The 26,692-nt window shown below is 43.6% G+C and overlaps 1 protein-coding gene across 6 annotated transcripts in view; it reads right to left on the bottom strand.

The window, feature by feature from the left end:
* The window catches only part of LOC121549049 (collagen alpha-1(XII) chain), a 90,040-nt gene that overhangs the window by 19,599 nt on the left and 43,749 nt on the right, over positions 1–26,692 (bottom strand). For 3 of the 6 annotated variants that reach the window (XM_041860862.2, XM_041860863.2, XM_041860864.2), the window contains exons 33-67: positions 26,539–26,681; positions 26,278–26,407; positions 25,774–25,916; positions 22,248–22,377; positions 21,710–21,849; positions 21,399–21,522; positions 21,144–21,286; positions 20,907–21,036; positions 20,376–20,518; positions 20,146–20,275; positions 19,860–19,999; positions 18,931–19,060; positions 18,290–18,429; positions 17,938–18,067; positions 17,665–17,804; positions 17,417–17,546; positions 15,559–15,698; positions 15,272–15,401; positions 15,014–15,153; positions 14,681–14,810; positions 13,327–13,469; positions 11,987–12,116; positions 11,583–11,725; positions 10,706–10,835; positions 9,930–10,049; positions 9,338–9,490; positions 9,017–9,133; positions 5,109–5,261; positions 4,865–4,939; positions 3,866–4,005; positions 2,321–2,444; positions 1,852–1,995; positions 1,514–1,678; positions 1,325–1,363; positions 1,046–1,184 (exon numbers count right to left, since the gene is read on the bottom strand). In XM_041860862.2, coding sequence (XP_041716796.1) covers positions 1,046–1,184; positions 1,325–1,363; positions 1,514–1,678; positions 1,852–1,995; positions 2,321–2,444; positions 3,866–4,005; positions 4,865–4,939; positions 5,109–5,261; positions 9,017–9,133; positions 9,338–9,490; positions 9,930–10,049; positions 10,706–10,835; positions 11,583–11,725; positions 11,987–12,116; positions 13,327–13,469; positions 14,681–14,810; positions 15,014–15,153; positions 15,272–15,401; positions 15,559–15,698; positions 17,417–17,546; positions 17,665–17,804; positions 17,938–18,067; positions 18,290–18,429; positions 18,931–19,060; positions 19,860–19,999; positions 20,146–20,275; positions 20,376–20,518; positions 20,907–21,036; positions 21,144–21,286; positions 21,399–21,522; positions 21,710–21,849; positions 22,248–22,377; positions 25,774–25,916; positions 26,278–26,407; positions 26,539–26,681 — 4,621 coding nt within the window. The remainder of the gene's footprint in view (positions 1–1,045; positions 1,185–1,324; positions 1,364–1,513; positions 1,679–1,851; positions 1,996–2,320; positions 2,445–3,865; positions 4,006–4,864; positions 4,940–5,108; positions 5,262–9,016; positions 9,134–9,337; positions 9,491–9,929; positions 10,050–10,705; positions 10,836–11,582; positions 11,726–11,986; positions 12,117–13,326; positions 13,470–14,680; positions 14,811–15,013; positions 15,154–15,271; positions 15,402–15,558; positions 15,699–17,416; positions 17,547–17,664; positions 17,805–17,937; positions 18,068–18,289; positions 18,430–18,930; positions 19,061–19,859; positions 20,000–20,145; positions 20,276–20,375; positions 20,519–20,906; positions 21,037–21,143; positions 21,287–21,398; positions 21,523–21,709; positions 21,850–22,247; positions 22,378–25,773; positions 25,917–26,277; positions 26,408–26,538; positions 26,682–26,692) is intronic. The other 3 variants (XM_041860866.2, XM_041860868.2, XM_041860865.2) reach the window with 2 other exon arrangements.

The raw sequence follows: 26,692 nt of genomic DNA, 5'->3' as shown, positions 1-26,692 counted from the left end.
CGGTTGTACCACTCACTACTGAGTTCCAAACTGCCTCTGGAAGCAACGTCAGCAGAAGAACTGTTCGTCGGGAGCTTCATGAAATGGGTTTCTATGGCCGAGCAACCGCACACAAGCCTAAGATCACCATGAGCAATGCCAAGCGTCGGCTGGAGTGGTGTAAAACTCGCCGCCATTGGACTCGTTCTCTTGAGTGATGAATCACACTTCACCATCTGGCAGTCTGACGGCCAAATCTGGGCTTGGTGGATGCCAGGAGAACGCTACCTGCCCAAATGCATAGTGCCAACTGTAAAGTTTGGTGGAGGAGGAATAATGGTCTGTGGCTGTTTTTATTGTTTCGAGCTAGGCCCCTTAGTTCCAGTGAAGGGAAATCTTAACGCTACAGCATACAATGACATTCTAGACAATTCTGTGCTTCCAACTTTGTGGCAACAGTTTGGGGAAGGCCCTTTCCTGTTTCAGCATGACAATGCCCCTGTGTACAAAGCTTTGATCCATTCAGAAATGGTTTGTCGAGATCGGTGTGGAAGAACTTGCCTGGTCTGCACAGAGCCCTGACCTCAACCCCATCGAACACCTTTGGGATGAATTGGAATGCCGACTGCGAGCCAGGCCTAATCGCCCAACATCAATGCCCAACCTCACTAATGCTCTTGTGGCTGAATGGAAGCAAGTTCCCGCAGCAATGTTCCAACATCTAGTGGAAAGCCTTCCCAGAAGAGTGGAGGCTGTTATAGCAGCAAAGGGGGGACCAACTCCATATTAATGCCCATGTTTTTGGAATGAGATGTTCGACGAGCAGGTGTCCACATACTTTTGTCCATGCAGTGTACAAACACAATCATTTACCATTCAAAGCCAGAGACAATGATAGAGTTGTAAAATTCCAGTAACTTTCACAAAATGCACAGGTTATCCAGAAATCCTGGTTGGAGGATTCTCGATTTCCTGATAATTCCCTCCTGATTCCGGGAATCCTCCAAACAGGATTTCTGGAAAACCTGGGGATTTTGGGAAATAAACAATGGTATCTCAGACTCACGTGGTGGGCTGGGTCAGGAAGGAGTTCTTATGGAGTCTGTAGGCTGTGTAGCTGTTAAAGGAGCCAGGTTCCATAGACACTCCCTTGATATAACCATAGGTCTTCTCTGTCAGGTTGAATGCCTCCAGCATCCTGAAGCCTAGAGCACAAGGTAAAGAACTCATTTTAAGTTCTAGAACTTCTCAAAGTTCTAGAAGTTCCTCATTGACAACCAATGAGGAAATGATGCAGTTGGTTCTAATTTGGGATGTACATAAAGAATAATCTGAGCATTGTTACCAGGTGATGTGAATCCATTCAGGTAGATCAGGGGACAAGCTGTGAAGATAATATCAAAGATTAGCAACAATTCAATTTGTTTCTAGAATTTTATCATGGGCGATACATTTTATTATGGCCGATAAATGAATCGCTTACTGCTAAATACTATAAGTGGTATCCAAAATAACAAACAACAAAACAGCTTACATGATGTCGCTGTTTCGCAAATGAAGGTCACAAGGTTGTCTTGGATAGTTGCAAAGGCATCAAAGTCGTCCACAACGAAGATGTGTCTGTCGCTTGGCTTGCTGCCAATGTTCTGCAGCTCAGCAAAATCCACATCGGCAACACCAACCACAAACACACTGTAACCTGGAGAAGGAACACATCCATTCTCAGAAAACCAACTACAGTATATGCATGGGGTGATTCTGAAATGCTACAGATTGCTGATACCTCAATGACAACATTTACAAGCATTATGGGATATGATTGACAATGGGTTGACTGGAAGATTGCTGTGCAGAAAACGGAGTAACCCTTACCAGCATGCTGCAGTGCGGCAGCGTTTTTCTTAACCTCATCCTGAGAGCGACCATCTGTGACAGCTACCACAACCTTGGGGACATTCCTCCTCATTCCATTTTCTGGGGCGAACACCTTCTCCTTGACATGCATCAGAGCAGCGCCTGATCATGAACAAAGAAATGTCGATTAATTTAATTTGAATTTAATGAATGTGATGTTAGACAACAATGTATATTCAAAGGATGGATATTTAAAGACTAAGCATGTTTGGACTGGCTCCAATTAAACATGTTGGTGTCCATTGTAAAGTAACTTTTACAACCAGTGACTAGTGCTGCATCCCAAATGGCATCCTATTCCCTTTATAGTACATTACTTTAGATCAGGGCCCGTAAGGCTCTGGTCAAAAGAAGTGCACTATATAGGGAATAGGGTGTCATTTGGGACACACCCTAGTTGGTGGGAGCTGGGTTTGGGGAGCCTCACCGGTCTTAGTGTTTCCTCCTCGGTACTGGATCAGCTGTAGAGCAGCGAGAGCGCTGCCCTTGTCCGAGTAAGATTTCAGCCTGAACTCTGTCTTTGCTTCGTCACTGTACTGCACGAACGACACCTGTTTCCAAAGTAAAAAGACATGAGCATTACAAGGAGTCAGAGATGGAAACTCGAGTCTGAGACTCAGACTCGAGTCGCGCTTAAGTCGACTTGCGACTTTACTTAGACTTGTGATCAATTGACTTGAGACTTGACTTGGACTCGTGAACAATGCAAGTCAGTACTGGGATAAGTTTTTGTTGTGCATTCTGTCAGATAACATGGAACAGGCGGCATTGTAACACATTATAATAATAATAACATACCATTTAGCAGACGCTTTTATCCAAAGCGACTTACAGTCATGCGTGCATACATTTTTGTGTATGGGTGGTCCCGGGGATCGAACCCACTACCTTGGCGTTACAAGCGCCGTGCTCTACCAGCTGAGCTACAGAGGACCACATTGTAATACAGAGGGCTGAAAAGCTTTCTAGAATGTCTCTGTCATTTCTACGTCACTGTAGTACTACAGCTAAACAATCATAATCAGCAACAATGTCATCAGGTGGTGAGGCTTTCGTTATTACATTTGGTTACAAGAACCTGCAGTATAATGCCAGTTGCAAAAAACGAAATACTGTTTGCAAAACTTGTGGATTTTTGGAGAATCCATGCAAAACACTTTCCAAGGCTCAAGCAGGTAGCAATGACAGTGTTGGCTGTACCTGCCACCAGTGCCCCAGTGTAGAGAGTGTTTAGTCATGGAAGCCTCATCATGTGCCAGGCTCAGTGCAAGAACACCGACAAACTTGATCTTTCTGAAATGTAACCTCTCTGCAACAGAAATGTTCTCTGTCTTAGGGCACAGGACGTAATTTGCTACTTGTTACAGGAAATTGTATTTCTGTTGTTAAGTGTCCAGGTCAGTAAGTATATTTTAGGGATAAAGGTCATTACGTTTGATATATAGGACACTTTAGTAGTGCAGTTATTGAACAGTCATTTTGGTTTACATTCATACTTGTAATTTACCTTCCCTCACCTATAGATGTTCTGTTGTGTGACAGAATGAAGTGAAATATAGACAATGTCTGCCACAAAATACCATGCACTTTAAAATGTTATGTTTGCTTTTTCTTCATATCCGGTACAATGACTTTTATTAACGTTAACTGTCTACATTTTTAAAGGAAATTTATTTTGATTTAAATAGTGCCTGATGTGCTTTCTTTCATACAAGTATGGACTAATGAACAAGAGTCTCTTCAAATAATTTACAAGGTTTATACACCTAACCCACAGCAGGCAGAAAGCCATTGCCAAAAGGGACTTGAGACTTGACTTAGACTTGGCCCTAAAAGACTTGAGACTTGACTTGGACTCGACCTCAAAGACTTGTGAACATCTCTGCAAGGAGTTATAGTATGATTCTAAACAGTTCGCCAAGGTGACTAACAATTACAACATGCTTTTTCCACTATTTACAGCACTACACACCTGCATTCCTGTCGATCCGATGACGTCGAATGCTCCAATCATGCTGAAGATGAACTGCACCACTTTCCGGAAACTGTCTTCTCCGATACTCCACGAGCCGTCAATAAGGAACACCACATCTGCCTTGGCACCTTTGCACACTGAGGCAAAATAAAAAGAACTCAGTGAACTGCACTTAAAAGATTCCATGGCAGGCACCAGATTCTGGGCTGCCTGCAACACCAGGACCGATAACAGAGAATGGCATCATAATGAGAGTCGACAACCTCGAAAATAAAAACGTCTACAGGAATCTCACAAACAAAATCATTGAGAGAAAGAAATTACATAATGAAGCTATACATGGCAATTATTGGTTTAATTGATCACACTTTCCTGAAAAAACTAACAAAACAAGGAACATTTGGTCACCATAAAGGCTGGAAATGAACTGTTCTTTAATGGCTTTCACTCTTAGCACAACAAAAGGAGTTGGCAAATCACGAGATAATGTCTGCCTGATGTGATAGAGCACTTTATTTTTTTTATCTCTCGCAATCCCCTTCCTCCAAGTCTGAATGCATAAATAAGTTTTACACAATTCCTTATCAAACAAACAGCTTCTTTGGAATTCTTCCTTTCTCAACACCTAGGTTAGTCATTAGTCAATGGGTGTGTTCCCATTGAAAACCCTGGAGGGTCTGTGTCGAGCATGTGGCGGCCATTACTTTAACACTGGCACCACTCTGATCTAGAATAAATACGTCTTCTGCCAAATAGTAAGATTTTGAGTGCATTGCATGTTTTCTGAACCTGGCTTTTATGACTCTCAACTAATCGCACTAAAACACATTCAAATTAAAATGTCGATGACTTTGCAGTTGACAGCTAGTTTGGGCTCCAAGCAAGGCTTCAAATTTTCCATATAGCATTGGTGAATGTGGTGCCGTTTGGTGCTTTGGTACTATGGAGGTGATGGATACTGTATGTCGTAGTCATCATGGCGCCATTGGTTCTTACCTGCCCATGCAGGAGGAATGGTAGGAGGTGGTGGAGGAGTGGGGGGTAGCGTTGGGGCTTCAGTAGGTTTGACCACTTTGAGAAAGAGACAAAGTGTCAGTAAACATCAACAAAGAAATGACAAATTCGGATAGCACATTGGCACCACTTTTGTAAAAAGCTGAAGACTACTTCGGTAACTGCACTGACTGTAAGTCGCTCTGGATAGGAGTGTCTGCTAAATGACTCAAATGTAAATACTCACATGTTCTCTCTTTGGTACTGACTCCAGGGCCCTCGAGGTTAGGGGTCTGAACGAACACGGTGGCGCTGTAGAGAGCGTCAGGGGAGAGACCCTTGAAGCAGTACTGGCTCTGAGCTGCAGTGATGGTGATCTCCTGCTGACCTTTACTGGAGGCTACACACGGACAAAACAAAGAGAAATATGAAACATGTTGACATATGCTGAGAAGAGAAACATATTGACATGTGTTGACTGTCGAGGCTGCTGCCTGAAACGTTGTTCCTAATAAAAATCACGGGTCTTCTCTGAGTAAGCAAAGCAGAGTTAATGCCATTCAGCTGGGGCTATGACAGTTCTGCGGTAAAGCAATAATGTCAAAATACATGTAATATCAGCGATATCACGCTACACATGTAATTCAATATGAATTGTTTTGGGGAAAATGCAGAAAGTTGTGGTATTTTTGGTCAAATGAACTATGAGACCAGGACAATGGCCTTATAAGGGCAAATTATCCCCTCAATCACTTCTCCTGGGCTGACCCCTTTCTGCTGAAGGTTCTCATTGTCATTATAAATAGCTAAATCATTGTTTTAGAAGACCAAGATTCTTGCGCAGAGATGTATGCCATGATCCTCGCTCCTCAACCACTATTTTTTTGCATTCCACTTCAGTAACAAACAATTGGCATTCTAATACTGACTTGGAAGCTCAGCCTGTCTGTGATGCATCTTTAAAAGGTTGCTAGCTTCTCAAACCTTGGGGACTGTTTACTTTCGGTGAGTGTTTTCTACAGCAGCTGTCTTTCTCACACAAGCAAAGCCTGCTTAAGTTTGGAAATGTGTCATGGGTAATGACTACCATGTCCATATTTAAATCCTTGCGATACTGCTGCCTGTTTTTAACAGTTTATACCCCGGGTCTACTGAAAAAAAATCTGAAAAAAAATAATGATTGTGCCATTACACAATACATAGCCTAATAGTCTACCGCGTATTACGCACGGCAGATTTAATATATATATATTTTTTACAATTGAAGATGTCTTTGGTACGTAATTGTTCTAGCCTATAGGCTACTCCAAAAATAAACAAACTCTAGTAATCGCTTTTGAATATGAACTGTATTATTATGCATACTGGATGGGCTGGTTACCTTATACTAGGCTCCAAACGTTATATCTATGAGTCTGGGAGAGAACATATAGGCCTAGGCGAGGCTGTTGGTTCATTGATTGTGCAGGGGTGTTACAGAGTATTTTTAGCCTACAATTATAGTGAATCTTTATTTGATTTTGAATAGTCTAGTAATAGGGAAATGTTTATATTTTCATAATAGGCTGACACATTACCTTTAGCTACAGTACCTGATGGTTGCCACTAAAAATATGATAATCCCAGCTTTCTACTACTACTATACTGAACAAAAATATAAACGCAACATGTAAAGTGTTGGTCCAATGTTTCATGAGCTGAAATAAAAGATCCCAGAAATTCTCCGTACACACAAAAAGCTTATTATTCTCACATTTTGCACACAAATTTGTTTACATCTCTGTTAGTGAGCATTTATCCTTTGCCAAGATAATCCATCCACCTGACAGGTGTGGCATTTCAAGAAGCTGATTAAACAGCATGATCATTATACACCTTGTGCTGGGGACAATAAAAGGCCACTCTAAAATGTGCAGTTTTGTCACACAACAAAATGCCACAGATGTCTCAAATTTTTAGGGAGTGTGCAATTGGCATGCTAACTGCAGGAATGTCCACCAGAGATGTTGCCAGAGAATTTAATGTTCATTCCTCTACCATAAGCCGCCTCCAACGTCGTTTTAGAGAATTTGGCAGTACGTCCAACCTGCCTCACAACTGCAGACCAAATGTACAGTGGCTTGCGAAAGTATTCACCACCCTTGGCATTTTTCCTATTTTGTTGCCTTACAACCTGGAATTACAATGGATTTTTGGGGGGTTTGTATAATTTGATTTACACAACATGCCTAGCACTTTGAAGATGCAAAATATATTTTGGGGTGAAACAAACAAGAAATAAGACAAAAAAAACAGTAAACTTGAGTGTGCATAACTAAGTCTCTGAATTTCCTTGAGTGACCCAGCCAGAGCACGGACTTCAACCCGATCGAACATCTCTGGAGAGACCTGAAAATAGCCATGCAGCGACGCTCCCCATCCAACCTGACAGAGCTTGAGAGGATCTGCAGAGAAGAATGGGAGAAACTCCCCAAATACAGTTGTGCCAAGCTTGTAGTGTCATAGCCAAGAAGACTCAAGGCTGTAATCGCTGCCAAAGGTGTTTCAACAAATAAATGTGATATTTCATTTTTTTGTTTTTTTATATATTTGCAAAAAATTATAAAAACCTATTTTTGCTTCGTCATTATGTGGTATTGTGTATAGATTGATGAGGAAAACAATTAACAATCAATTTTAGAATAAGGCTGTAACGTAACAAAATGTGGAAAAAGTCAAGGGGTCTGAATACTTGACATCATCAACCAATTAGTAGGCAATTAGTAGGCAATGCCTACTCATAATTGGTTAAAATCACATGATGCACACTGATGATGTCATTGGAAACACTTATCTTCCTCTATCTTTTTTTCCACAAAACATAGAAATGTGACATTTTCACATTTGTTATTGTTGGGGTGGTGCTGGAGATTAGGAATTTGAAGTTGAAACATTTAGAAATGTTCCTTTAAGCACATTGCTCCGCTGTAAAACCGGAGTAGCCTACCAGCATGATTGAAAAAGGAACCACGGGAAAGCGCAGCCTCCATACGCTTTTCGAGTGCATACGGATGATAATGGCCCATTCTAAATCAAAACTAATTTCACATATAAATAAAGCCAAGATTACATTGAGAATAGTCTGATGGGTGAGAATATGATCACTTGATGAGAGAACAGCTAGCGCAACCTGAGGCAAGGAACAGAGCGCAAGCTTTTTTTGCGACTTTTTCCAAATCATCAATATAGTCGCATCATGCAGCCCATATGTTTTAATTTCTAAGAAATGTTAAAGTTTGTATCATTCACAACTAAAGGTGCCAAAAATTATAATTTATGAGCATATCTTGTCTACTAAATGAACTAGCCTACAGCCTAGGCTGCCATTGGCATGGCACATAGCCAGATAACATACAGTAGGCTGACTCAGAATATGCTATTCTGTTCTTCTGAAATACATTTTCTTCATACCATAATGTTTCTTAAGACCTGCCGTATATTATATATATTCTTATACCTGGTGTATATTAAATGGATTTATTAGACTTAGAAAAAATTGAGATGTTCCAAATCAGCAGCTTGTATTCGTGGAGGCATGGATATGCTAAACATGTTTATGTTAATTAACGGTTAATTACCGTGAGACTGGCAGTTATTTGCATGACAGTTACCATCTGACAAAATGTCAATACCGCCACAGCCCTAGGTCTACGTGCGAACATTAATACAGATGGATTCAAAGGCCGACAGTAATTAAAAGGATGTAATCTTTTCAGACAGAGAGAGAATTTAAACTTGGTGGTCAGATGCTTTCAGAACACACCACATCATGCATTTTCCTTCGAGAGATAAACACAGTGGAGGGCTGAGGATAAACAGTTGTGTGAATGTCTAGACCCAATCTCAACAGCCAGCACCGTACCATTCCAATGTTCTGAATACAGAGGAGGGTGAGGCTACGATCAGTGGTGGATCTATAGCATATCTGACTAGTGACTGACTAACACCCACTACATCATGTGTTGATGCTCCTTCTGAAATCTCCTTTATTGTTTCAGGCATAAGAGGAAGCATAAACTCAATTATAATGCAGCAATTCTTCAGGGTAGAAATAGAGTCTCTCATGTATCAAAGCTTAAAGGTGCAATCTGAAATGAATGTTTGGCTGAGACTTACGGTCCAGAGGGTTGAGCTTGATCCTGTAGGAGGTGGCAGCCCTGTGAGGACTCCACTTGATGCAGAACTTGTCGAAGCCAACGTTGTAGGTCTCAATGTTGGTGACGTTCAGGTAGACTGTGGAGCAGAACATAAGAAGAAGTGTCTCAGACTCACTTCAAGACTGAGTCCCAAATGGCACCCTATTCCCTATATAGTGCACTACTACCGACCAGGGTACATAGGGCTCTGGTCAAAAGTAATCCACTATATAGGGAGCCATTTGGGATGGTTGACATTGATGCTTCATAAAGATTATACTTGTGTTGATCAGATACATACGTGTTGTTCCTTGTCCTTCGAGGGCCCCGCTCATGCCAGCATCATACTGGGCAAACACTTTGACATCGTAGGTGGTGCCAGGGAGGAGGTTCTGGACGGTGTATGAAGTCACGTCACCCACAAACACGTCCAAGCTCTTACTCTGATCTTCTCCTGCAGGCAAAAACAACACAATCTCTACATAAACAACAGCAACACTACAACACAATCTCTACATTAACAACAACAACACTACAACACAATCTCTACATTAACAACAGCAACACTACAACACAATCTCTACTTTAACAACCGCAAAACTACAACACAATCTCTACATTAACAACAACAACACTACAACACAATCTCAACTTTACTCATGAGGAGAGGAGAAGAGCAGACCTATCTAAACCTGAAATCATCTCATTTGAAATGTAAATTATTATGGATCATTACTTATTCATTGCTGTCAAACTTTGGCTTTGCACTGGGAACTTTGACGGGTAAAACACGGTATGACAAAACATGACATTGTGAAGTGCTGTAACTCAGGGTGTTATGGGTCCCTGCTCATGATTGCATGCACGTGGCCCAGAGTCTGACATCATCTCACCCGCAGGCGTGTAGACCAGCTTGTATCCGAGCACCGGAGACGGCGAAGGGTCCCAGGCAACACGGAAGCGGGTGTACCACTCGTCCGAGACGCGCAGGTTCCTGGGCTCCAGCAGGCCAACTGTAACCAAGGCAGAGCAACAGAGTGAGCAGAAACATGTCAACATTCAATCAGTCATGGCAATTACTCTCAACAACAAGTAGGGCCATGACACCATTTCCAGTCTAGCTAGCCCCCAGTGCAGTAAGGCAGCACATTACCATAGCACACAGCCCGGCATGCTGCTAGACTACTGCTGTTTTTCCTCCTCCTCTGTTTATGAAGACTATTCTGAGTAATACGTGTTTAGATTGGATAGATTTTTCCATGGTCTTGCTGAGGGAGCTGGGCAGTGGGTGGGTGGGTGGGTAGTCGGGTGCGGCATGAACTCCCCATTGGAGCGTTGCCCATCCAAACTACCTAGCTGGCACAGTGGTGCCTCGGTCCAAGCCAAAACATAAAGTTTCTATTGTTTGTGTAACTCGGGGCTAATGTTCGCCAGTCGTCGAACTTTCCCAGTTGCTCTACTGTGAATTCCCAATCCTCCAAACTCTTCAAACTGAAACATGTTGGAATCGGTTGGCTATTTTGTATGGCTCTTGTAAGTATTTTCCACTCCTGTGCACAGGTCTCACTCCCAGCTCATCAGGCTTGGAAATTCTGTCCAGCTAGCTAGACCATTAGGTATACAGTATACCAGACTGAACACTTCCTGACCACTTTTCTAACCGCGTTACCTGTGCGTCCGGGCCCGTTCAGCGATCCCCCTGCTCCATCAGCATAGATGGCTTCCACAGTGATGTTGTAGGGAGTGTCAGGAAGCAGGTTCTGCAGGATGGCATTGTTTCTGTTGCCAGGAACAACGGTCTGTAAGGAAAAGCACCAGAAATAACTATCAGTTCATTCAAAAAATGGCTTCTCAACACACTTGACTTATTTGACATATTCCTTTCAGCTCCTAGTGGAGCAAAGTGCCTCAACACACAAAGGAACGTAATTGCTAATGGAAGCTATGCGTCGATGCTAGGCTAGCTCCTACATCACTGCAGCATAGAGAAAAAGGGTGTAATCAGGAGGCTATTAATGAACGTTTCCTGTCCTCTTTGAAAAAACATTGGACGATTAGCTCTAGTGACCTTTCATTTCAAACTCCGCATGCTAAAAGACTCCTTACATTTTTCTCTAGTTATGTAGCATTTGTTAACACAATAGTTACCTTGCTAGGGAGGGAGTAATGATGTGGTACAGCTGTGCTATCCTTAACTGGTGTGCCAGCTCACATGTTTAAATTAATTAATAATAGAATGTAATGTAACATAATGTTTCCATTGATAATATTGATCTTACTGAGCCTTTAATTCATCTTACTAATCAGCAATTAACTGCTGGAGTTAACCAAACAGGCACCAACATATGCCTTTGTATGCCTTCAGTGCTTTGGCAGTAGTATCACGTTGAACAGAAGGTTAATGCAAGTGTATGGATGTGTATTTGATTTGCCACTTAGCTAAATATAAAATGAGACATGTTTAGGTCATGAACTCACTCATCCATTGAGTCAAACTCAAAGTCCTGTGTTACATGAAAGTTTGTTGAGAAAGACTTTGAACTCACAAACTCAGTGATGGGGTCTCCTGTGGTGGGGGCGTAGGCTATCTTGTACTGCTGCACAGGTCCCTCAGCGTGGTCCCAGCCGATGGTCAGTGTGTTGGTGGTGGCATCAAACACCCGCAGGTTCCTAGGTCCAACACGGGGCACTGCAACAGCAACAACACTGGGTTACACTCACACACATGCACCGAGCAACAGCGCACGCCACATGCACCTAGCAACCACCGCTACAACATGTGTTTGTTGTATATAGCTACGTGCATGTGTGTGCGGACGTACTTGAATGTAGACTACAGTATAAGCAAGTATGTGTGGAAGCACGAGTAATATCAATGTAAACAAGAGCCGCATGAGTCAGTAGTCCCAATGTATACAACAAAGTCCGTTTGATTGGATTCAAGTCTCACATGTTTTGCCGTCTCCCTTCACCGGTGGTCCCTCCCCGTCGGCGTACAGAGCCAGGACGCTTACCGAGTACGTCGTGTCGGGAATGAGCAAATCCAGGAACGCGTTGTTGATGTTACCCGGGACCAAGACCTTTGGAGAGGTCACAGGACATAGATCACAATGATGGCTTACCCGAGAGGAATCTTGGTTTGTGTTCCAAATGGCACCCTATTCCCTATTTAGAGCACTACTTTTGACCAGGGCCCATAGATGCACCCTCAAATGAGCTTCTTCAAGCATTACATACTGCTCTGGCACTGGTAATGTACATAATGAGCTCACTGTTAATCCCTGCTAGTGTCTTCTTGGAGGGAGCCTAGTGCAAAGGCTAACGTGAAGTACTAACAAAGTCCTGAAGAGGTTTAAAAAGCTAAACAAATGCATTCATTTTGCTTAAAAGTGATTGATAAACAGTTAGTGTTATGGAGTATCCGGCAAATGAAGACGACGTAACCAACAGCACGAGACCAGTGCTCTGTCATTGGACAGGCCTCAACGTGTATCTCACCCCTGTTTCTAACAACAGTGGAGACTAGTCTTGCCATATCATCAGGGTAATCACTATCACTACGCAGCCCATTATCTATTAGCATGTCTGAGGCATGGCCATTACATAATCTTTAAAGTAGTATACCCTCATCTACAGCTTATCAGGGGATTCAACTGAACATCTCTGTTGAAAGAGTGATGGACAAGACATGCAGGTAGCTGAAGTATATAACACAGTATCTTTCCTGAAACCACTAAAAAGGCTGTCTTCCTTAGAAATGGAGCCACATTGAGATGTTTGCTTAGCTGACAAATGCTTTGGGAAAAAAACTCCCTTACCATTAGGCTTTTTTAAGGCCTACTGCTGCATCAAAGAACATTCTAATCATAAAAACAGCCTCATTATCCTCCAACCAAGGCCTTATGCCCTCCAAAACTTCAAATGTAAGAATTTGCATCGATGTCTCTCACAGATGTGCATGTCCACATTTTCCAAACTCCTAGTGACACAGTAAAAGCTATTTGTAGGGCAATTAGCTTTATCTTTCTCCTGTAATCCAAGATATGTACATCGGTGCATAAAACCAATCCTGATATTCAGATAATTAAAAGCCAAAAAGTCTGGATTTCTGCATGAATTAAGACCAACCCCCCCCGCCACCCCCCAGGGTAGTCATCGTCTCAGTATAATGACAGCTTCTGGTTAACAGTGGAGAGAGATAGTTTGTATGTTCCAAATGGCACCCTATTCCCTATATAGTGCACTACATAGGGAATAGGGTGCTATTTGGGATGCATCCAGTAAACGTACCGTCTCTGCAGGTCTTTCTCCGGACAGAGGTGTGTAGATGACCCTGTACTGCTGCACCTGGCCAGAGGCGGGCTCCCAGCGCACATTCAGGCTGTTGGTGGTGGGGTTGTACACCTGGACGTTCTTAGGAGGGGTGCGTGGAACTGGGGGTCACAGAGGGTCAGAGAAAGTCAAAAGGGGAGAGGGCAACTGTTGACATCCCCTAACAAGTTTAAAAACAACTTTGATTTCACTCTACAATGCCTTGTCAAGCTTTGAGTCCATTTAAAAGTAATTAAGTAAAAATACGACAAGAACATTTTAGAATTATTAGACTGCTAAGTTTCAAATAGGACGTAGCTCAGTAAAAAAAAAAAAAGACTTAAATGCTGAGGAACGCAAACTCCAGAAACCAAGTGATTTTATAGTGTCTATGTAGACAGCACATAGAGAGAAGCAACACAGTTTGGGTTTATGCAAAAACCTCTTAACTTCCCGTTTAAACTAAAACAGATGTGCATATTCCTCTGGCATTCAGCACTTTAGCCCAATAAAGCTAGATGTAGTAGGTAGACAGACCCAGCCACCTTATTCAGAAGCAAAGTAGAACCTATTTGTCCAACAGTGAGCTTCATTCTATTCTTGTACAAGTGCACATGCATATGGTGTCTTTAGGAAGATTACTCTGTCAAACATCTCTTCACATTTGGCCGGGGATCAGAGCACATCAGATATGAATCAATGATCATAAATCTGTGTCTGTCTAAAAGACTTGAAACTGACAAGGACTTAGTGAGTTCAAATAAAATGCTTGACTTCCATTGGACATTTTCATATTAGCCTTGCACAACGGAGTCTCTGGAACCTCCTGTGGAATCATTATGCACCATAAGCTCTGTAATACTGATATGCTCCGCTGGAATCACAGCTTTCCAATTAACTTCTCTGGGATGGATTTCTGCTGACTCAGCATGGCAAGCCATTTGAGCAGAAACAAAACCGATGCACACAACAGGGTATAAAAACTGCACAGACACAGGCAGGGCAACCCAACCAGCAATTATTATTATTATGGTGAGATAAGCTACCCCTTTGTTCCAGGAGGGGGTTGCAAATGCTATCTGGTTCGGGGATTGGAATAAAAAAAGATATATATTCCCACTCAGTTGTGTAAACGTTGACCTGAATAACAATGTTTCCCTATGAGGGTATCTATTATCCTGAGATCTATCTTGAGATCTGAGTCCAAACTCTGGAAAAACCAAACAGGCTCCGGATTTAAGATGCTACTGAATCAAACCAACTGAAAAGAGCATGTCTTAATCCCAATTAAAACAAAAACTGATTACTTGAGTTTCCTCAGTTGATAACTTACGTGTCTTTCCAGTCTCAGACTGGCGCAGGCCCTCTCCTTCGGGGTAGACGGGGACCACGGTGACGGTGTAGGGCGTGTCTGAGAGAAGGTTCCTCAGGACGGTAGCGGTGGTGCCACCAGACACTTGCTCCTGTTCACAGAGAGATGTTTGAGTTGCATTATCAATGTTTTTACCATAGATTGGTTTAATCCTACGGCATCCATATTAGGAAGTCGTCAGATTTTAGGTAAACAAATTCCTAATATGGATGCCATACTCAACTCAATTCTGGTTGGTCAAGAGATACCCTGTACAGTATCAGATGTTAAGGCACAGATAGTTGGTGGTCTTACCATGTCCTCGGCTCCGCCAGAGGCAGGGACATAGAAGAGACGGTACTGGCGCACGTTGCCCTCCGCTGGCTCCCAGCGCACCTTGAGGGAGCTAGTAGTCGGGTCGGTGACCTGCAGGTTCTTCACCCCGCCCAAAGCCTCTGACAAGTCACCAAACAACGAGTTTAGCATCAAATCACTTTTTCTATTTTGTAGCACATTTGTATTTTTCTCACTGTATTTTCCCGGCATTGTGTAGTTTGTTCAGTCATGACTTACTTGTCTTTCCATTTTCAGAATTTCTCTTCCCTTCAATATCGCCATACATAGGCACCAATGTCACTTTGTACTCTGTGTCTGGCACAAGGTTCCTTAGAACGGTGTTGGTTGACATCCCAGAAACTGCGGTCTGTGAAAAAGAGATTAACAAGAACGTAAAGAAAAACCACTCTACTAAAGACATAGCAAATTCAAGTATTCAATGTTTATAGTGCTCAAAATGCTCAAGTTAGAGAGTGTGCAGATATCGCTTTGATGCACTATGAAAGGAAGTGTTGTCTTTGTACCGTGAGTTCAGGCCCTCCTGCTAGCGGGGCATAGATGACAGTGTACTGGCGCACATCCCCCTCAGCTGGCTCCCAGCGGACTCTCAAGGAGTTGGTGGTGGGGTCAGTCACCTGCAGGTTCTTCACTCCACCCAGAGGCTCTGAGGAAGAAGTAACACATCAATATCACTCCAAGTAAATGGCACCAATGTCCTCAAGCTGTTACTGAGTCTGATATGGAAGCATATACAGTGGGGTCTGAAATTATTGACACCCTTGATAAAAATGAGCAGAAATGACTGTGTAAAATAAATAATTCAAATATTGAACTATATTGTGTGCTCCAAAAAAATTGGGAAAGTATATCATTTTATACTAATACAATTGGTCAGAGAAAGAGATTTTGTTAAACAAGTAATACTTTTTTATCTCAAAAAGGTAGAAGTCAAAATTATTGACACCTCTGTTTTCAACATCTTTCAATACCTCACCTTGAGTGGATAACGGCACTGAGCCTTTTTCTAAAATGTTTTTCTAGTTGGACAACATCTTAGACCATTCTTCCTTACAGAATCCTTCCAGATCCTTGATATCCTTTGTCTGCGCTTATGGACTGCCCTCTTCAATTCAAACCACAGGTTTTCAATCGGTTTCAATGGTTTTCAATGGGTTTCAAGAGACATTTACATTTACATTTTAGTCATTTAGCAGACGCTCTTATCCAGAGCGACTTACAGTTAGTGAGTGCATAAATTTTTCATACTGGCCCCCCGTGGGAAACAAACCCACAACCCTGGTGTTGCAAGCGCCATGCTCTACCAACTGAGCTACAGGGGACTGAGATGACAATTGCAGAATTTTGATTTTGTGACCAATTTACCATTCCTTTGTGAATTTTGATGTGTGTTTGGGGTTATGTTCTTACTGGAAGATCACTTGCCGTCATGTTTCAGCTTCCTGGCAGAGGCAACCAGGTTTTTGGCTCAAATATCCTGGTACTGGATAAAGTTCATGATGCTGTTGACCTTAACAAGGGCCCAACGACCAGTGGAGGCAAAATAGCCCCATAACATCCAAGATCCACCACCATATTTTACAGTAGGTATGGGGTTGTTTTCTGCTCCTGCATTGTCATTTCAATGCCAAACCCACCACTGGTGTGTGTGGCCAAAGACCTCTATTTCCATGCCCTTGTTAAGGTCAACGGCATCATGAACTTTACCCATTACCAGGATATTTTAGCCAAAATCCTGGTTGCCTCTGCCAGGAGGCTGAAACTTGGCCACAGGTGGATCTTCCAGCAAGACAATAACCCCAAGCTCACATCAAAATCCACAAAGAAATGGTTAATTTGCCACATAATCTATATTTTGTAATGGCCATCTCAGTCTCCGGACCTGAAACCTATTGAAAACCTGTGGTTTGAATTGAAGAGGGCAGTCCATAAGCGCAGACGAAGAATATCAAGGATCTGGAAGGATTCTGTATGGAGGACTGGTCTAAGATCCCTCCCAATGTATTTTCCAACTCATAAAACATTTGAGAAAAAGTTGGCATTATTCTCTCAAGGCAAGGTATTTAAAGGTATTGAAAACAGGGGTGTCAATCATTTTAAATTCTAACTTTTTGAGAAAAATTAATATTACTTGTTAAACAAAATCTCGTTCTCTGAGCAACTGTACTTGTAAAAAATTATATAATTTCATCTTTGGTCATCTTTATCAAGTTTGTCAATAATTTCAGACCCCACTCTGTAGATGTCAAAAACTATGTATAAAAAAATTAAATAAGTTGACTTAAATGTTGACAGCTATATGCTTCAAAAGTGTTATAGTATGGGGTTTCTGAGCAAAAGAACGTTTTGAAATGCTTCACTCACTTGTTTTTCCCATCTCAGACTGCATTATGCCGTCCACGTCTGGGTAGACCGGGACAACAGACACGTTGTATTGGGTATCGGACTCCAGGTTACGCAGGAGAAGGTTGGTGGTGCCCCCTGAGACTTGCTCCTGTTCAGGGAAAGTGAAGATCAATGTTAGTACTGTATGACAATTACATTGTCTGATTATAGTGTAAACATGACTGAGTTGACAGTAAAATTTCTAAATAGATGAATAGGAGATATACCATTTGCTCCTTCCCATCTGGCTGGGCCACGTAGAAGACCTTGTAGTTGCGCACGTTACCGACAGCCGGGTCCCAGCGAACAGACAGACTGTTGATGGTGGGGTCGATGACCTTCAAGTTCTTCACTCCACCGTAAGGATCTGAGGCAGAGGAGACAATGTTATAGCATCACACTTACAGTACTGTACAAGCTGAACAAGTAGCAGACATTTAGAAAATGATCCCTTTCTTAGATGGTCTTTGAATCATTTCAACCCGTTCAGTTCAACTCACTTGTCTTTCCATTCTGAGACCTAGAGAGACCCTCCATCTCATGGTAGACAGGCACAACTGTCACAGTGTATTCAGTGTCTGGATTCAGTTCCTTCAGAACAGTGGTGGTCGTTGTTCCAGACACCTGGTCCTGTTCAAAAAAGAAGAAGAGAGAATATAAGTCAGAAACTGGGCTTACTTACACCTGAGCCATGTTGACTAGCTACTGGGGTAAACACCATCGGCTTATGTCACTTTAAATGGAAGGATGGGCTGATTGTAATGGATTTCACCCTCCACCAGCCTCCACTGGAATATACCATTCTCAGTGCGTTAGTAGGGGTGTTGTGTTGGTGAGGCGACCCGGACGTACCACTTCCTGCTCCCCGCCTGCAGTTGGGATGTAGACGATGATGTACTCGCGCACGTTCCCCTCAGCTGCGTCCCAACGAACGTTCAGGGTACTGGTGGTGGGTTCAATGACCTGCAGGTTCTTCACGAAGCCCAGCGGCTCTGAGCACCAAGAGGAAACAGGGCAGCTTAGCCATCATGTCCATTTGAAAACCATAATACACTTGTTGTACAGCTATGTTTTACTACTACTATATGCCTAAAGATTTGATGTCTGCAGATGAGCTAATTAAGCAATAAGGCCAGAGGGGGTGTGGTATATGGCCAATATACCACGGCTAAGGGCTGTTCTTATGCACGACGCAACGCGGAATGCCTGGATACAGTCCTTAGCCGTGGTAAATTGTCCATATACCACAAACCCCCGAGGTGCCTTATTGCTATTATAAACTGGTTACCAACGTAATTAGAGCAGTAAAAATAAATGTTTTGTCATACCCGGGGTATACGGTCTGATATACCACAGCTGTCAGCCAATCAGCATTCAAGGCTCGAACCACCATGTTTATAATATACAGTAATTCATGTCTTTCACTGTACAATTTGCCCGTAATTATCACTGGTCACTGAGAGCATCATGTGCAATAAGTTGTCGTTACTCACTTGTTGTTCCATCCTCGGTCTGGGTTTGACCATCTCCTTCCGAGTACACTGGCAGCACAGTGACTCTGTACTGTGTGTTGGGTGAGAGGCTCTTCAGAACTGTGGTGGTTGTGCTCTCTGAGACTTGCTCCTACAATGGAAAAATAGATGGTGTCACACCAACAGAAGCTCCAACAGACATACTGGAACACTATGGCTGCATCCCAAAAGACACCCTATTCCTTGCATAGTGCACTAATTTTGACCTGAGCCCTATGGGCCCTGGTCAAAAGTAGTGCACTATATAGGGAATAGGGTGCCATTTAGGATGCAGATAATATCTCATACACCAGATCCACAAGATGAGGCCCATGTACCACAATTGTGTGGTCTGTAAAACTACATGAACTGCTCCAGTTTCTCTCACCCTTCCGTGGAGTTTATTTTGACAGGTTTGATTTAGAGCGCAAGCTATGCGCCACACTGTTCAGGCCAATTCTAAACAGATCAACCAAAACAATGCATTAGAGGATCTTGTTCCACATAAACCGACCAAACCAAAAAGTCAATTGCATTAGAGTTGTGATCACAGAGCTGTTCACACTCTGTTAGCTCCTACACAGCCTGAACTCCATCACTGCTATGCTACAACGGCGTTACTACTCTGCTGCTGCCTCTCATAATGCTTAACACAGCAGGATAACTGATAACGCTAAGTCCTCAATGCTAACTCCTCAACACTACTCCTCAAGCCGGAATGACGAAATCCCCACTCCACAAAGTATGCCGTGCAATGAAGCTGGATTCTTTCCACCCACAGGATTGGAAACCATTGTGTTAGGCTGACCTCATGGAGATTACACTGTCAACAAATGTATCATCACCGTATCAGTTGAGTTATAGGCTTATGGAGATAGGCAGTGTGGTTTGGAGTACAGTAGAATACTCACAATGATCTCAAGGCCTCCTGCGACGGGAGTGTAGATTACTTTGTAGCCCTGCACGTTGCCGTCAGCTGCATCCCAGCTGGCGGTTAGGGTGGTGTGGGTAGGATTGGTGACCTGCAGATTGGTCACTCCACCCAAAGGCACTGGGAATAGAAATAACATGACTTTAAGTGTGGTATTATGATTCTGTGATTATTGGGGAAATTCTCTGTTTATATTTCCAATGTTCCCAACTCACTTTGCAAAATAAGCTGCATAGGATACCAGTTAATTTGATGTTGCTACTCACGTGTCTTTCCATTCTCCGACTGGCGTTTCCCCTCCCTGACAGGGTAGACAGGCAACACTGATATTGCGTAAGGTGTGTCAGGCTTGAGGTTTCTCAGAACAATGGTGGTGGTACTTCCAGGTACTTGCTCCTATTTACACGTAAAGAAAAAGTAATTACAGATTAAATGCTTTATCAAAGTTTAATTTGATAAATGCTACTTATGAGGTCATAAGGTGAAAGAGACCCACCATTTCCTCTGGAGTTCCTCCAGCCACAGGGACGAAGAAGATCTTGTACTGGCGCACGGCCCCGTCTGCTGGGTCCCAGTCCACCTTCAGAGAGGTCATGGTGGGTTCAGTCACCTTCAGGTTCTTCACTCCACCCAATGGTCCTGGTGAGGAAAACATCATTAGAACCAAAACTATAGAAAACCTGGCCTATGTCCAGTATAACCCTCTTATCACATTAATAATCATCTTACATTACAAACTCACAGTTTACGGAAGCTTATTGCTGCCAAAGAAAGAAAGAAATGGCCGGACAAAGAAAATGTTCTTTGTGGCAGCAATGAGGTTCCGTACCTCCATACCGTAAAAGGAAAATATAAAAAGTGAATACAAATAATATATCATAGAGTGGGTACTAATGACAATTTATGCAATTTATGGGATTTTTGCTTGCTCTGGCATTTGAGGCGTTCTGCAAAAGCGGAAGTGTGTATTGGTCGCAATCGAGGTTCACGCATGGCGAAAGCTCGCTTGGATGTCAGCCAGTCTTACTTGTCTTTCCGGTCTCAGACTGCCTTCTGCCCTCTGTCTCTGTGAAGACAGGCACCAGTGAGACGGTGTAGAGGGTGTCTGGCTGGAGGCCTCTCAAGACAGTGCTTGTGGCAGTTGCAGCCACAGTTTCCTAAAAATTACACAAACACAACACAACTATTAATCTCTACCCACTCCCAACATACCAACAATATATATGTTATATGGCTACACTGTCAGCTACAGTCCTCATCCTACCATGGCCTCAGCAGCTCCCCCAGCAGCAGGTACATAGAACACTTTGTACTCTTTGACTTTTCCATCGGCTGGCTCCCAGCGCACGTTCAGGGTGGTCATTGTGGGGTTGATCACCTGCAGGTTCTTCACTCCACCCAGGGGCCCTTGGACACACCAAAGTTAAAGTTAAAATCCAGCAATGAAGAGCTACCCTCTACTGATGATACTCTGAAATATCATTATCTCCGTCCCTCTTTCCATGTCAGCCAGGCTTACTTGTCTTTCCATTCTCAGACATCTTCTTGCCATCTCCCACTTCATAGACTGGCACGACTGAAACTGTGTAAATGGTGTCTGATGTGAGGCCCTTCAGGACTGTGTTGGTTCCAGCCACAGTCTCCTTTACATTATACAAACACAATACAAGTATTACCATTTGCCCACTCCCAACTTAACAATAACTAATGTTATATAAATCACAAAGTATGACAAGCAACTATATTCAGTCAAACAGGAGTGTATAAGCATTATGAGAACTCATACCCTTGAAAGTAACCACACTTTCCACACTCAGTTACCAGTCCTACCATGCTTTCAGCTCCACCGGCAGCAGGTACATAGATGACTTTGTACTCTTTGACTTTCCCCTCGGCTGCGTCCCATTTCACATTCAGTGTGACCATGGTGGGGTTGGTCACCTGCAGGTTCTTTACTCCACCAAGAGGCTCTGGACACACCAACCAGGGCTTTAATAATATAACTTTATACTGATTGATAGTACTTATTACAGTGCCATCTGAAAGTACTATCTTATCTTATGGAGTTTGTATGTAGTAGAAATCCAGCAATAAAGAGTTATCCTCTCCATTGATGATACTAATAGCTTTTAAGGCCATTAGGCAGTCCCTGAAATAATATTGATTGAACTTGGTATTGCAAGGAATCTGTATAAAGTTCAAATACAGACTCAATGGAGAGTTATCCTCTGCATTGGTGGTTATTTATGGAATTACTCCATAAATCAGCCTTTAATAAGGCCATTATCAGTCCCTGAAAAGATCACTGAATAAGTGATCTTTAGAAGATCTTTAGCGATCTTTAGACTTAGATGTCAGCCAGTCTTACTTGTCTTTCCGTTCTCAGACTGTTTCTGTCCATCTCCCACTTCGTAGACAGGCACCATTGAGACGGTGTAGAGGGTGTCTGGCAGGAGGCCTTTCAGAATTGTGGTGGTGGCAGTGGCAGCCACAGTCTCCTTTACATTACACAAACACAACCCAACTATTAATGTCTGCCCACTACCAACATGCCAACTATACATGTTTTATATGGCATGCAATGGGGAAACAACCATTTCTTACAACACTATCAGCTGCAGTACTAGTCCTAGTTAGTGATGGGGGGGGATCGCTACTTACATATCACAGAATAATTTTGGGACGATATTATATTGATATTTGACTCCAAGTACAGGGATTTATAAGCAAAGAGAAATAAGCAAAGAGAAATGACAGGTCATCATTACTTTAAGACGTGAAGGTCAGTCAATAGGGAAAATGTCAAGAACTTTGAAAGTTTCTTCAAGTGCAGTCGCAAAAAACATCAAGTGTTATAAAGAAACTGGCTCTCATGAGGACCGCCACAGGAAAGGAAGACCCAGAGTCACCTCTGCTGCAGAGGATAAGTTCATTAGAGTTACCAGCCTCTGAAATTGCAGCCCAAATAAATGCTTCACAGAGTTCAAGTAACAGACACATCTCAACATCAACTGTTCAGAGGAGACTGCGTGAATCAGGCCTTCAAGGTCGAATTGCTGCAAAGAAACCACTACTAAAGGCACCAATAATAAGAAGAGACTTGATTGGGCCAAGAAACACGAGCAATGGACATTAGACCAGTGGAAATCTGTCCTTTGGTCTGACGAGTCCAAATGTGAGATTTTTGGTTCCAACCGCTGTGTCTTTGTGAGACGCAGAGCAGGTGAATGGATGATCTCTGCATGTGTGGTTCCCACCGTGAAGCATGGAGGAGGAGGTGTGATGGTGTGGGGGTGCTTTGCTGGTGACACTGTCTGTGATTTATTTAGAATTCAAGGCACACTTAACCAGCATGGCTACCACAGCATTCTGCAGCAATACGCCATCCCATCTGGTTTGCGCTTAGTGTGACGATCATTTGTTTTTCAACAGGACAATGACCCAACACACCTCCAAGCTGTGTAAGGTCTATTTGACCAAGAAGGAGAGTGATGGAGTGCTGCATCAGATGACCTGCCCTCAACACAATTGAGATGGTTTGGGATGAGTTGGACCACAGAGTGAAGGAAAAGCAGCCAACAGGTGCTCAGCATGTGTGGGAACTCCTTCAAGACTGTTGGAAAAGCATTCCAGGTGAAGCTGGTTAAGACAATGCCAAGAGTGTGCAAAGCTGTCAACAAGGCAAAGGGTGGCTACTTTGAAGAATCTAAAATCTAAAATATATTTTGATTTGTTTAACACTTTTTTGGTTACTACATGATTCCATATGTTTTATTTCATAGTTTTGATGTCTTCACTATTATTTTACAATGTAGAAAATAGTAAAAATAAAGAAAACCCCTTGAATGAGTAGGTGTGTCCAAACTTTGACTGGTACTGTATATAAATATGTTTTTGCTACTGTAGTTGGTTGTACCTGCTCCAGAAATCGATATTTTTCATCCTATAGCTTGTTTTCCATCTTATTTTTAAATAGTGATGTCACGCCCTGGCTCTGGGGACTCTTTTATGTTGAGCCAGGGTGTTAGTTTCTATGTTGTAGTTTCTATGTGTTTATTCTAGATCGTTTAGATCTATGTTGGCCAGGGTGGTTCCCGATCAGAGGCAGCTGTTGCTCGTTGTCTCTGATTGGGAACCATACTTAGGCAGCCTGTTTTGCACAGTTATTTGTGGGATCTTGTTCTGTATAGGTTTGTGTTGGTGAACCTGTAGACTTCACGTATCGTTTTGTTGTTTTGTTATTGTATTAAGTACTCATTAAAAGATGTATGCATATCACGCTGCGCCTTGGTCTGCCTCTTATGACGATCGTGACAGAAGATCCCACCAAAGAAGGACCAAGCAGCGTGTTCAGGAGCAAACACCGGGAAAGGAACTGGAGAAGTTGGCAATGTCCCAGGTGGGCGAATGGTGGTCTTGGGAGGACATGTTCGCGGGCAAAGGGCCATGGGCAAAAGTTAAAGCCCTGGCGAGAGAGGAGGTACGGCGCCAACCGTGCCGTCGTCGGACAGGCGAGAGGCAACCCCCCCAAAAACAATTTTGGGGGCACACGGCATGGACGACGGGGCTGCTGGAGGCAGCTACAGGGCGAGTTTGTGGACTAGGAGAGGAGGCCACCAGGTTACGGGGGCCATTGGTCATGAGGAGGAAGGAGAGTGTAGAGGCACAGCGAGAGGTACTGGGGTGTGTTACCAATCCGGTCCGGCCCGTTCCTGATCCCCGCACAAGGCCAGTGGTGTGTGTTCCCAGTACGGTCCGGCCTGTTCCTGTCCCTCGCACCAAACCTATGGTGCGCGTCGCCAGCCCGGTCCGGCCTGTTCCTGCTCCCCGCACCAAGCCTGTGGTGCGCGTCGCCAGCCCGGTCCGGCCTGTTCCTGCTCCCCGCACCAAGCCTGTGGTGCGCGTCGCCAGCCCGGTCCGGCCTGTTCCTGTCCCTCGCACCAAGCCTGTGGTGCGCGTCGCCAGCCCGGCCCGGCCTGTTCCTGCCCCTCGCACCAAGCCAGTGGTGCGAGTCGTCAGCCCGGTCCGGCCCGTTCCCGCTCCCCACACCAAGCCAGTGGTGCGCGTCGTCAGTCCGGCACGGTCCGTGCCTGTTCCACCTGTGCCTGGTCCGGCACCGGTCAGCTGCTCCACGCCAGAGCCAGAGCAATCCGCTCCACCGGTGTTCAGTCCAGCTCCGGCCAGCAGGGCCAGACCACGAGGGCGAGAGAGAGAGAGTGGTGGTCACGCCCGGAGCCGGATCCGCCTCTGAGGCGGAATGCCCACCCGGCCCCTCCCCTGTTGGGTTTAGTTTGCGCGGTCGCAGTCCGCGCCTTTGGGGGGGGTACTGTCACGCCCTGGCTCTGGGGACTCTTTTATGTTGAGCCAGGGTGTTAGTTTCTATGTTGTAGTTTCTATGTGTTTATTCTAGATCGTTTCGATCTATGTTGGCCAGGGTGGTTCCCGATCAGAGGCAGCTGTTGCTCGTTGTCTCTGATTGGGAACCATACTTAGGCAGCCTGTTTTGCACAGTTATTTGTGGGATCTTGTTCTGTATAGGTTTGTATTGGTGAACCTGTAGACTTCACGTATCGTTATGTTATTGTATTAAGTACTCATTAAAAGATGTACGCATATCACGCTGCGCCTTGGTCTGCCTCTTATGACGATCGTGACAAGTGAGCCAATATGTTTTCAGCACTTTTATTTCCCTGACTGATCAAAACTAGTTTTCTCATGCTCTCTCTTGTCTCTCTGCAGTACACGTAGTGAGCAATATCTTTAGAACATCAAATCGCAGTATCAAATCGCAATACATATAGAATTGTGAGAATTGCAATACATATCGTATCGGCACCTAAGTGTTGTGATAATATCGTATCGTGAGGTCCCTGGCAATTCCCAGCCCTACCTACCATGGCCTCAGCAGCTCCCCCAGCAGCAGGTACATATAAGACTTTGTATTCTTTGACTTTCCCGTCAGCTGGCTCCCATTTCACGTTCAGGGTGGTCATGGTGGGATTGGTCACTTGCAAGTTTTTCACTCCACCCAGGGGCCCTGGATACGCCAAACAAGGCTTTAATAATATCACATTATACTGATTGATAGTACTTTGTTAGTACTATCTTATCAAGTTTGTATGATGTTAAAATCCAGCAATAAAGAGTTATCCTCTCCATTGATGGTACTAATGGGTTTTAAGGCCATTAGGCAGTCCCTGAAATAATATACTGATTGAACTATAAAGTTAAAATACAGACTCAATGGAGAGTTATCCTCAGCATTGGTGGTTATTTATGGAATTACTCCATAAATCAGCTTTTAAGAAGGCCATTATCAGTCCCTGAAAAGATCACTGAATAAGTGATCTTTAGAAGATCTTTAACGATCTTTAGACTTAGATGTCAGGTAGTCTTACTTGTCTTTCCGTTCTCAGACTGTTTCTGTCCATCTCCCACTTCGTAGACAGGCACCATTGAAACGGTGTAGAGGGTGTCTGGCAGGAGGCCTTTCAGAATTGTGGTGGTGGCAGTGGCAGCCACAGTCTCCTTTACATTACACAAACACAACCCAACTATTAACGACTGCCCACTACCAGCATGCCAACAATTCATATGTTATATGGCAAGCAATGGGGAAACAACAATTTCTACACTGTCAGCTACAGCACTCATCCTACCATGGCCTCAGCAGCTCCCCCAGCAGCAGGTACATAGAACACTTTGTATTCTTTGACTTTCCCGTCAGCTGGCTCCCATTTCACGTTCAGGGTGGTCATGGTGGGATTGGTCACTTGCAAGTTTTTCACTCCACCCAGGGGCCCTGGATACGCC

Source organism: Coregonus clupeaformis, chromosome 33 (assembly GCF_020615455.1).
Source record: "Coregonus clupeaformis isolate EN_2021a chromosome 33, ASM2061545v1, whole genome shotgun sequence".
NCBI classification, from domain to species: Eukaryota; Metazoa; Chordata; class Actinopteri; order Salmoniformes; family Salmonidae; genus Coregonus; species Coregonus clupeaformis.
This window is presented reverse-complemented; position numbering and strand designations above follow the sequence as displayed.